The sequence below is a fragment of the Panthera uncia genome, chromosome D1, assembly GCF_023721935.1.
Source record: "Panthera uncia isolate 11264 chromosome D1, Puncia_PCG_1.0, whole genome shotgun sequence".
Taxonomy (NCBI): domain Eukaryota; kingdom Metazoa; phylum Chordata; class Mammalia; order Carnivora; family Felidae; genus Panthera; species Panthera uncia.
The window spans coordinates 95,618,657-95,630,772 of NC_064808.1; the positions used below are offsets into that span (position 1 = coordinate 95,618,657).

Consider the following 12,116-nt stretch of genomic DNA (forward strand, 5'->3'; position numbering starts at 1 on the left):
TTTTTTTTTTTTAATATATGAAATTTACTGTCAAATTGGTTTCCATACAACACCCAGTGCTCATCCCAAAAGGTGCCCTCCTCGATACCCATCACCCACCCTGCCCTCCCTCCCACCCCCCATCAACCCTCAGTTTGTTCTCAGTTTTTAACAGTCTCTTATGCTTTGGCTCTCTCCCACTCTAACCTCTTTTTTTTTTTTTTTTTCTTTCCTTCCCCTCCCCCATGGGTTTCTGTTATGTTTCTCAGGATCCACATAAGAGTGAAACCATATGGTATCTACACATATGTGTTTTAGAGAGCGAGCATGAGAGTGCAAGTGCGGGAGGGGCAGAGGGAGAAGGAGAGAGAGAATCTCAAGCAGGCTCCATGCCCAGTGCAGAACCTGACATGGGGCTTGATCTCATAACTGTGAGATTATGACCTGAGCCAAAATCAAGAATTGGATGCTTAACCAACTGAGCCACCCAGGTGCCCCTAAAGATTTTTTTCTAAGTAATCTCTACACCTAATGTGAGGTTTAAAATTACAGCCACTTAGGGGTGCCTTGGGTGGCTCAGTTGATTAAGCATCCGACTTTGATTCAGGTCATGCTCTCATGGTTCCTGGGTTCCAGCTCCACGTCGGGCGGCTCTGTGCTGACAGCTCAGAGCCTGGAGCCTGCTTCAGATTCTGTGTCTCCTTCTCTCTCTCTGCCCCTCCCCCACTCACGTCTGTTTCTCTCTTTCACTCTTTCAAAAATAAACATTAAAAAACATTTTTTTTTCAAACTTACAACCCCAAGATCAAGAGTTGCATGCTTTACCAACTGAGCTACCCAGAAGCCCCTCACTGTCCTGATTTCTAACAGTATGGATCATGCTTGCCTATTTTGTGTGTGTCTAAATCTAATCACACTCTTTTGTGTCTTATTTCTTTTGCTTTTAAGAATCTTAAAAATCGGGGCACCTTTTTGTCTCAGTGTTTTAGTGTCCGACTTTGGCTTAGGTCATGATCTTGTGGTTTGTGGGTTCAAGCCCTGCATCAGGCTCTGTGCTGACAGCTCAGAGCCTGGAACCTGCTTTGGATTCTGTGTCTCCCTCTCTCTCTGCCACTCCCCTGCTCGCACTCTGTCTCTCTCAAAAATAAAAGAAAAACATAATGGGATAAAGAAAAACTAAGGGGTGCCTGGGTGGCTCAGACGGTTAAGCGTCTGACTCTTGGTTTGGGCTCAGGTCAGTATCTCACGGTTTGTGAGTTTGAGCCCTGCATCAGAGGCTGTCAGTGTGGAGCCTGCTAGGGATTCTCTCCCTCTCTGTCTCCCTCTCTCTCTCTCTCTGCCTCCCTCTCTCTCTCTTTCTGCCACTCCCCTGCTCACACGCTGTCTCCCTCAAAAATAAATAAAGCGTTAAAAACATTTTAAAAAAACTTCAAAGTCATAATGGGGAAAATGTGACATTTTAGATTTGGAAATAAAAAGTTCTCAGTACTGGTACTTACCATTAAACAAAGTTAAAGAGTGATGAACTGAAAAAAATTATATATTGGATTACTGTCCAAGCAAAGAGCTCTTCTATATCAAGAAAAGGAAACTGAGCAAACACAATTTACAGATTCCTTGGCTATCATATTTAAAATGGCCACACCAGCCATACAACGTTCGTCACCCCCTTGCCCTGCTTTTTCTCTAACACTCACCTTCTGACATACTGTATGCCTTACTTATTTCGGTTTTTGTTTCTCCCTATCAAAACTCCCTATAAGCTCTGTGACGACAGAGTTTTTAGGTAAATGTTTATTTTATTGAGGAACAGTGGTAAAAGCCAAGAATTTGAAAACAATCTCTTTCCTCAAAGCATTTTTTTTTTTTTAACGTTTATTTATTTTTGAGACAGAGAGAGACAGAGCATGAATGGGGGAGGGTCAGAGAGAGGGAGACACAGAATCTGAAACAGGCTCCGGGCTCTGAGCTGTCAGCACAGGGGCCCGATGCGGGGCTCGAACTCACGGACCGCGAGATCGTGACCTGAGCCGAAGTCGGCGCTCAACCGACTGAGCCACCCAGGCGCCCCCCTCAGAGCATTTTTAAGGCTGTAGCTGAGGAAAAATGTCTGATTAGGGAACTGAATAGACTGTAGTACATTTATTTGGTGAAATACTTACACAGTAGAATATTATTTGGTTTTATTTTACTCTGATAGGAGAAAATATCAATGACATGTTAAATGAAAACAGGAAATTGCAGACCTACCTACACTCTGATTTCTTGTAAAAAAAAGAACAAAAACTGTTTACAGAGCCAATGGTTTTTAAACTTACAGTATGACTTGTTTAGACCCAAAGCCTATCACCTCATCTGTCATATTCCATTTTTTCTGTTCCTATAGTGTTCCATGCCCATTAGGCATTATAACACCAAGTAGCCATAAATACTTGGCCGTGGCCTGGGATCAGCCCCTTCCTCACAAATACACACCGGAAGATAGCATGGCAGTGTATTTTTTTTTTGGTCCTGTTAGATCATCGACTATGGTTAACGAATGTCACCAATCTCATTTTATTGATCAGAGGGAAAAAAGCACATTGTATTGTTTGCCAGGGCTTTCATGACACAGATTGGGTGGCTTAAACAACAGAAATTTATTTTCTCCCACATCCGGATGCTAGAAGTGTGAGGTCAAGTTGTCAGCAGAGTTGACTTCTTCTGGCCTCTCTCCTGGCCTTCTTCCCTCTGTGTGTGCCTGTGTCCTGATTTGCTCTTCTTATAAGGACACCAGTTACTGGCTTAGGATTCACCCTGATGACCTCATTTTAGCTTCATTATGTCTCTTGAGACTGCGTCTCCAATGCAGTCCTATTCTGAGGTACTGGCTGTTAGAGCTTCAATATGGGAATTTGGGGGGAGCACAGTTCGGCCCATGACATGCCTTATGCTGGGAGCTCTCTTCCTTCAGAGAGAGGGAGGGGTGCTGGCCCCGCTGAAGCTTCAGCCTTCTGACTTTGGTCCGTCCCACGCTCCTCCTAGGTGAGCCTGCCCACGGCAGAGATCGACTGCAGCCTGGCAGAGTACATTGACATGATCTGTGGTAAGTTCCCCCATCCCTTCCCGGTTCCGTTTCTGGATGAATACATTGTGGGCTTTTGAAAAGGCTTGTTTACTCTCGGAAGACAGCATCTTGAGTTACGGCCCTCGCTTTAAGCCAGTTTACTATTTGGCAGCATTGAAGGTGGTATTTGGGCTTAGGTGACTCCCTGCCAGGTGTTTAACCCCCAGAGGCATAGTAACACGTCCCATCTGGGAGGGCCTTGGCTATTCTAAACAGATAATTCCCGGTTTTGTTTGGTTCTGCTCATGGGAGTTCTTGATTTCAGCCATCCTCGACATCCCTGTCTACAAGAGTCGGATTCAATCCCTACACCTGCTCTTTTCCCTCTACTTGGAATTCAAGAACTCACAGGTGAGGCTAGCATTAGAAAGTGCTTTAAGCTGTAGCGAGGATCACTGTAGTCTCCACTTCTCCGAGTTGGCTGTGATGTGTCCTTTGACAAGGATGTTTCTGCTGGAGTTACCATCACCCTTCTCTGTCATTAAAAGAGCAGCAAGCAGGAGGGTTGGGCTTTCACAGGAAGGCGGGCGGAATGGCTGTGGGCCTTTGGCGTGGCCAGGCTTGTGAGGGTCTACCAAGGACACTCCTTGTGGGACAACCATGTGGCCTAACGGATGGAAGCAGGACAGGAGAGGGGTTCATCTTTGAAGGAGGCGGGGCAGATTTCTAGCTGTTTTTCAAAAACAGCACCAAGGAATTGTTCTGAAATGGAACCTAGAAAAAACTGGAGCATTACGGGTGGTAAAGAGGTTAGTTCTTGCTCAGATATAGCAGCCAACGTACCACAAACTCCGTGTACCCTCTCCTCTTTCCTCACAGCATTTCAAAGCTCTAGCTGAAGGCAAGAAGGCATTCACCCCTCCGTCCAACTCCGCCTCCCAAGCTGGAGATGCAGAGACATTGATCTTCAGCTGAGACGCCCCCCCAGGTCACGCTGTTGCAAGGCTGTGCTGGCTGAAGAGAGATGGCCGTCAGCCACGTGGCGTCCTTGCCTGACTCAGGGACGTGTGCTCCCTGCTGCCCTCTCTGCCAGAAAGTAACAGCGCGAGTTCCTTAAATGGCTTCTGCCTGTCTCAGGTTTCCTTCCCACGGGAATTATGCATCTATGCCATGGTGGGGATTTGAGTTAGAACAGAAGGATTGGAATGTCTGGGATTCCAGGGTGCTCAGGTTGGGAGGGAAGCTTAAAAGATGTTCTTTTTGAGAGAGCGACGGAATTATTTTCTTTCATTCTTCAAGTTAGTTGGCAAAGATTTTGCAAATAAAATGCTGTATCTTTCAGGTTGTCCTGCTGTTCTGTAATGTGAAAGAGAAAAGACGGGCTCCTGGTGTCTCAGTCAAGCATCCAACTCCTGATTTTGGGTCCGATCATGATCTCATGGTTTGTGAGATGGAGCCCCATGTCAGGCTCTGCGCTGACGGTGTGGAGCCTGCTTGGGATTCTCTACTCTCCTTCTCTCTTGCCCTCCCTGACTTGCGAGTGCCCTCTCTCAAAATAAGTAAATACACATTTAAAGAGAAAAAGACAGGGCGCCTCTGTGGCTTAGTTGGTTAAGCGTCTGACTTGGGCTCAGGTCATGATCTCGTGGTTTGTGAGTTTGAGCCCGTGTTGGGCTCTGTGCTGACAGCTCAGAGCCTGGAGTCTGCTTTGGATTCTGTGTCTCCCTCTCTCTCTCTGCCCCTCCCCCATTTGCATTCTGTCCTCTCTCTCTCTCTCTCTCTCTAAGTAAACCAAAATAAAGAAAAGAAAAGAAAAGAAAAGAAAAGAAAAGAAAAGAAAAGAAAAGAAAAAGACAGACTGAGCACCAGGCAGAGGTAAGGAACCAGGCCTAGTAATGGCATTAAGTGAATAGCGGCTTCAGCAAATCAGCCTGTGAAATAAAATCAAATCCCAGTTCTCCAGGGTTGGCGGTAGAGGGCGGTTATTTTCTCCCGGAACTTCCTTTTTCTAGGGGTCTCTCACCAGTGGCTGCCGCCTGCCTTACCTGCCTGTCTGGCTCCAGACCTGTGTGGTTGTGGTCTCCAGAGAGCCTAGCTGGTGCACAGTGCAGGTGGGAGGTGATCGTGCCTTGGACCGGGGTGAAAGTAGTGGTGGTAAAGATGGAGCGATTCAGGAAATGATCTGGAAGCTACGTCAGCCAAGCTCCAGTCGGGAAGTCAGAAGCCACACTAGTTACTTCTGACAGAGGGTGCTAAATGTGGGAAACCGGTCACAAAGTGTCGGAAGGCCCGCGGAGCAGAAGGGAGAGGGGAGAGCGTGCCGCAGGAAGAAGAGGTTCAGGGGGAGGCGTCCACTGCAGGTGCCGGAAGCAGAAGGGATCCTGCAGTGGTCCCGATGGGCTGCGAGGGGGCCACACTCAGGCACCGAAGCGTGCACACCGTCCCCTCACTACCACGGCAACCGTGAGCAACGGCCGCTCCTTCCTTTCTCCGCCTTCTGTCTTGCTGGTGCCTCCCATGGGCGGAGATCTGCAGCCGGCAAGGGGATGACCTCACAGAAGGGAGGGGTGGGGTGAGAGGCAACAGAGGGAGAAACAGCAGGGGTAGAACCGACAGAACTTGCTGATAGACTGGATGTGGGGGTGCAAGCAAAGGAATCAGGGATGACCCCCAGGCATTTTGGCTTGAGCAGCTGAAGGGATAAAGGAGCTACGGACTGATATGGGGGGAAGTGGGGCAGGAATTGATTGCGGGGAGAATTACAGTAAAATGCTACACCGTCAGGGGCGCCTGGGTGGCTCAGTCGGATGACCGTCTGACTCCGGTCATGATCTCACGGTTTGTGGGATCAAGCCCCGTATTGGGCTCTGCATGACGGTGTGGAGCCTGCTTGGGATTCTCTCTCTCCCTCTCTCTGCCCCTCCCCCACTCGCATGTGCGCGCGCGCGCTCTCTCTCTCTCTCTCTCTCTCTTTCAAAATAAATAAACTTAAAAAAATGCTACACCGTCAGCCTAATACATATACAGTAAACACACAGGAGGGAAATTGTTTCTGACCGACTCTTAAACCAAGTGTGATGTTCACATCATGCTTCAATTTGAGGAGCAGGAACTTTTGTGCTCAGGCCTCGCTTTGACATCAAACTGGAACCCCAGGGGCTCTGCTCTCAACTGGATAGCACCAATGCTCTCATTTAACTCATAGGGAAAAAAAAACCAAAGTATGATAGTAACTAAAATTCTCCGTTACGTTTTCAGGGAACATTCAGATTTCCTTCTTTGGCTAGAGCTAAGACTTAGCACTAATGAAAACGGTTGAATCTTGTTATCCACAGTAGTTATGTTCTATAAAGCCACCACAAACACCCAATTAGCAAATACTGAACCATCGCTCCTAGGGGAAATACGAGATTAGGCTTCTGTGTGCCCCGGTCATAACATTTTCATCAACCAGCCATTGATTCATCGACCTCACAGCCACGAGCACTGTAAATCATGCTGTACTGAAGTTCATCTAACACACTCTCTCCGTGAGCCACATGGTGGCCTTACTACACATAGCAACACTAGACAGCACCTCACTGCTATGCTTGGGGGTCATTTTAAATGTTTGTATTTTTATTTTTGAGAGCGAGAGAAAGCACATGAGCAGGGGAGAGGCAGAGAGGGGCGGAGGACCCGAAGCAAGCTCTCTGCTGACAGCAGACAACGAGATGAGGGGCTTGAAATCACAAACCGTGAGCTCATGACCCGAGCCGAAGTCAAACACTTAACTGACCGAGCCACCCAGGCGCCCCTGCTTGCAGGTCATTTTAAATAGCAAAATCACCAACAATAAGCAGAAAACGTAGCAATACATAGAAAGTGCACAGAGCACTTGTTTCCAGTATGACAGCTGAAACCAGAAAGCAGAACGTCACCTTTCTCCGCCTCAGCATGGAAGGTAGGTGTCAGGTGACTTACATTTATCACTGCTCTGAGCATGTCTGCAAATAACCGTGAAAACACTACAAGTATTGATTGGGGATCGCAAACATATTTTAGTAAGCAAGTGGATTCACAAAGGCAGAATCTACAAATAACAAGGCTCGAGTGTACTTCCTGCCAAAGTCATTATTCACGCATGGCCTTAGCTTACCTCGCCGCTCCAGCACAGCCCTCCCAGACATTGCTCAGTTGTGGGCTCCTCTCCTCCTCAACACCTGTTGTTACTCCCTTCTGGCTCCTTGCTCTGTGGACCTAGAAAAAAATCCGGTAACTTCTTTACCTCAGTTAACCTAGCTATGAAACAGTTATCATAGTGGCACCTGGGTGGCTCGGTCAGTTAAGCGTCCGACTCTTGATTTCAACTCAGGTCATGATCTCATGGTTCATGGGATCAAGCCCCGCATCAGTCTCTGCACTAACAGTGTGGAGCCTGCTTGGGATTCCCTCTCTCCTGCTCTCTGCCCCTTTCCCCCTCCCGCACGTGCTCTCTCTCTCTCAAAATAAACAAATAAACATTAAAAAAATAAGTAAAAGGAAACAGTTACAACAAACACTAATTAACTCTTAGGCTTTCCCTGTGGGTAAAACTATGTGAGAAGATGAAGTGCCACAAAACGTAAGGTGTAGTAACTATGTTACTAAGTATAAATTTTCAACTAGGCCTCTTGAGACTGCATTTGGCTGCTTTCTCCCTACCTCAAGATCCTCATTTTCCATAATCCCCCAAGGCAAAATACCAAACCAAACTCTGCTTGCTGTGCTCTACCCATATTCAGGAAGTCCCTCTTCTTCTTCTTCTTCTTTTGTTTTTTTTTAATTTTTTAAATGTTTATTTATTTTTGAGAGACGGGGAGACACAGAATTCAAAGCAGACCCCAGGCTCTGAGCCATCAGCACAGAGCCTAATGCAGGACTTGAACCCATGAACCATGAGATCATGACCTGAGCCGAAGTGAGATGCTTAACTGACTGAGCCCTTTAATTTTTTTTTTTAATTTTTTGATGTTTATTTTTGAGAGACAGAGACAGAGCGCAAGCAGGGGAGGGGCAGAGAGAGAGGGAGACACAGAATCTGAAGCAGGCTCCAGGCTCCGAGTTGTCAGCACAGAGCTGGATGTGGGGCTCGAACTCACAAGCTGTGAAATCATAACCTGAGCTGAAGGTGGACGCTCAACAGACTGAGCCCCCCAGGTGCCCCTGGAAGTCCCTCTCCTAACTAAACCTTTACACAGGCTATTTCCCCTGCTCGAAGTGTCCCTCACCTTCTCTGCTGACCCTAGGCTCTCAACACTTCGAAACAAACAAAATTGAACACAATATTTACATCTTCACTCTCTCCTTTCACCCTATACAATGATAGTATAAGAATAATAATTTTTAAAAAGACATAAACCAGCAAGGATAGATAATAGGAAAGAAAATAATGGGTGATTAGACAGCAACAGTTTTGGAATATGGGTAATGTATGGGGGTGTGAGGGGAGCCTGAAAGTTGCCTATAGAGACCGAGAAACTGATAAGCCATCTGACCGTGTAGAGCCCTGGAAAGGGTCAGGGGTTGAAATGCCAGATATTTCTGATGGCATGTGTACAGGGTGAGGCTGAAAACAGGAGAATTGGTTTAAGGTTTGTAGAAGGATTGGATCCCCAGAAATGTCCCCATCTGTGCTGCCCACCTCTTCATCCCAACAGAAGGCGGGGGCTCTGGACATGAGAGTACAAGCAATCTGAGCAGGACAGTAAGAGGGTGGGGGCGCCTGGGTGGCTCAGTCGGTTAAGCGTCCCACCTCAGCTCAGGTCATGATCTCGCAGTTCACAAGTTTGAGCCCCGCCATCAGTCTCTGTGCTGACAGCTGGAAGCCTGGAGCCTGCTTCGGATTCTGTGTCTCCCTCTCTCTCTGCCTCTCCCCAACTCATGCTCTGTCAAAAATAAATAAAACTTGAAAAAAATTTTTTAAATAAATAAAATAAAATAAATAAGTAAAAGAAGAGGGTAATACAGAAGAATGAGCCATGAGACCCTCAGCCCCCTTCCATGCTTATACCTCCAAAGCAGAATATTGCAAGAGTCCTCTCTTGGCAAGATGATCAGCCAAAGAGAAAAGACCTATAGATACTGTCAGGGAGTCTTGAAGCAAATAGCAAATATCTGTTTGCTCTCATTTCATGTGTGTGTGCACTTGTTTGCAACTCTCATGTTGAATATCCATGTACAGTCAGAGATTGCCAGACATTTGAAGAAAACCAGAAAAATAGAGACTAAAACTGGCAGAACAAAGGAAATCAGAGAAACAAAGCAGGTAAGCTAAGAAAATTAACAATAGTATTCATAGAGCAGTAGTTCTCAAACTTGGTTGCACATTAGAATCAACTGGAGATCGGGGCGCCTGGGTGGCGCAGTCGGTTAAGTGTCCGACTTCAGCTCAGGTCACGATCTCGCGGTCCGGGAGTTCGAGCCCCGCGTCAGGCTCTGGGCTGATGGCTCGGAGCCTGGAGCCTGTTTCCGATTCTGTGTCTCCCTCTCTCTGCCCCTCCCCCGTTCATGCTCTGTCTCTCTCTGTCCCAAAAATAAATAAAAAACGTTGAAAAAAAAAAAAAAAGAATCAACTGGAGATCTTTTATTATTTTTTTTTAAGTTTATTTATTTATTTTTGAGGGAGGGTGAGTTGGGGAGGGGCAGAGAGAGAGAATCCCAAGCTGGCTCTGCACCACCAGCCAGCGTGGAGTCTGCCGTAGGACTCTAACCCACGAACTGTGAGATCATGACCTGCGCCCAAATCAAGAGCGGGACGCTCAGCCGACTGAGCCGCCCAGGCATCCCCAACTGGAGATCTTTAAAAAAATTTTTTTAATGTTTACTTTTTGAGAGAGAGAGAGACAGACAGACAGACTGAGCAGGAGCAGGGGAGGGGCAGAGAAAGGGAGACACAGAATCTGAAGCAGGCTCCAGGCTCTGAGCTGTCAGCACAGAGCCCAATGCGGGGCTCAAACTCACGGACCATGAGATCATGACCTTAGCCGAAACTGGACGCTTAACTGACTGAGCCACCCAGGCACCCCTGGAGATCTTTTAAAGAAAAGTTGCCTCTCACAGACAACACACCAGACTAATTAAATCACAATCTCTGGAGGCAGGATGCAGGAATCCATATTTTTTCTAAGCTCCTCAGAGTATTTCAAGATGGAGACAAATTTGAGAATTGCTATTACAGAGAGATGAGCAGATTCTACATCTGTGAAGTCAGGAGACTTGACAAAAGGAACATGAAGCAAGAAGATAGAACCATTATAAACATTTATACACCTAATAACAGACCTCAGAACATATAAAGCACAAGTTGACAGAATTGAAGGGAGAAATAGTTGTACAATAAGAGCTGGAAACTTCAATACCTCACTATCAATAATGGATATAACAGTGAAACAGAAGATATATAAGGAAACAAAGGGCTTAACAGAGTGAACTGACTAACTCTGTCAGACAAAGGCAGAACACCTTGTCCAGCAGCAAGAGCATACTTCTTAGGTGCACATGGGACAATTGCCAGGATAGGTGCTATGTTAGGCCACAAATTAAGTCTCAATAGATTTCAAAAGGTAGATATCATACAAAGTATCCTCCCTGACCACGAGATGAAGTCACAAATCAATAACAGAAGCAAAACTGAAAAACCCATAATTTGGGGAAAATCAGAGAATATGCTCTGAACCAATGGGTCAAATAAGAAATCACGAGAGAAGGGCACCTGGGTAGCTCAATCGGTTAAGTGTCTTGATTTTGGCTCAGGTCATTATGTCACAGATCAGGGGATCGAGGCCTGTGTTAGGCTCTGCACTCACAGCACAGAGCCTGCTTGGGATTCTCTCTCCTTCTGCTCCTCCACCATGCACACGTGTGCTCTCTCTCTCTCTCAAAATAAATAAATATTTTTAAAAAAGGGGGGGGCACCTGGGTGGCTCAGTTGGTCAAGTGTCCGACTTCAGCTCAGGCCATGATCTCGCGGTTTGTGAGGTCAAGCCCTGCATCGGGTCTGTGCTGACAGCTCAGAGCCTGGAGCCTGCTTCAGGTTCTGTGTCTCTCCCTCTCTCCACCGCTCCCATGCTCATGCTCTGTTTCTCTGTCTCTCAATAATAAATAAACGTTTAAAAAAATTAAAAAAAAAAGAGGTCTTAAAAAAAAAAGAAATCAGAAAAAAATTAGAAATCTAATTTCTAGGGAAATTAGAAAATACCTAGAGACAAATGGAAATGAAAACAGAACATACCAAAATTTACAGGACGTGGCAAAAGCAGTGCTCAGAGGATATTTACATTTAAAAAAGGTCACACATTAACAATCTAACTTTACAACCTGAGAAACTAGAAAAAAATAGAACTAAACCCAAAGCTAGCAAAAAGAAGGAAATGATAAAGATTACAGCAGAATTAATAGAGAATAGAAAAACAAAAAGAAAACCAATAAAACCCAAAATTGGTTCCTCAAAAAGATTAACAAAATTAAAAAGCCTTGGGGTGCCTGGCTGGCTCCACCGGTTCAGCATCTGACTCTTGATCTCTGGGGTCACGAATTCAAGCCCCATGTTGGGGTAGAGTTTACTTAAAAAAAAAAAAAAAAAAAAAGCACGGTGCCTGGGTGGCTCAGTCGGTTTAAGCGTCCAACTCTTGATGTCAGCTCAGGTCATGATCTCATGGTTCGTGGGTTTGAGCCCCACTCAGGCTTCACACGGACAGTGTGGAACCTGCTTGGGATTCTCTCTCTCTCAAAAGAAATAAACTTAAAAAAAGTACCTAGGATCAGATCATGTAGGGCCTTCTAGGCAATAAAAGGGTTGAACAGATTAAATTACTGGTAATAATTCTTCACTCACCTATAGCATGCAGCCCCCTCTTACCATGGCTTCATGATAAGCACAGGATGGTTCCTTATCTTTTGATTTGGAGTTGGACCATATGACTTGCTCTGGGAGGTGAAAACCAACAACAACAAATTGGTTAACCTAATGAGGTGAACACATTTCTAGAAACATAAAACCTACCAAGACTGACAAAGTAGAAAGTCTGAGAGACCTGTAGCTAGGAAGGAGATTGAATCAGTAATCAAAATT

The 12,116-nt window shown here is 45.9% G+C and overlaps 1 protein-coding gene across 2 annotated transcripts in view; it reads left to right on the top strand.

Annotated features, from left to right (window-relative positions):
- IFT46 (intraflagellar transport 46) overlaps positions 1 to 4,366 on the top strand; it is a 23,038-nt gene extending 18,672 nt beyond the window's left edge. For both annotated transcript variants that reach the window (XM_049612392.1, XM_049612397.1), the window contains exons 10-12: positions 3,004 to 3,064; positions 3,351 to 3,436; positions 3,905 to 4,366. In XM_049612392.1, coding sequence (XP_049468349.1) covers positions 3,004 to 3,064; positions 3,351 to 3,436; positions 3,905 to 4,000 — 243 coding nt within the window. In that variant the 3' untranslated portion in view covers positions 4,001 to 4,366. The remainder of the gene's footprint in view (positions 1 to 3,003; positions 3,065 to 3,350; positions 3,437 to 3,904) is intronic.
- The last annotated feature ends 7,750 nt before the right edge of the window (positions 4,367 to 12,116 follow it).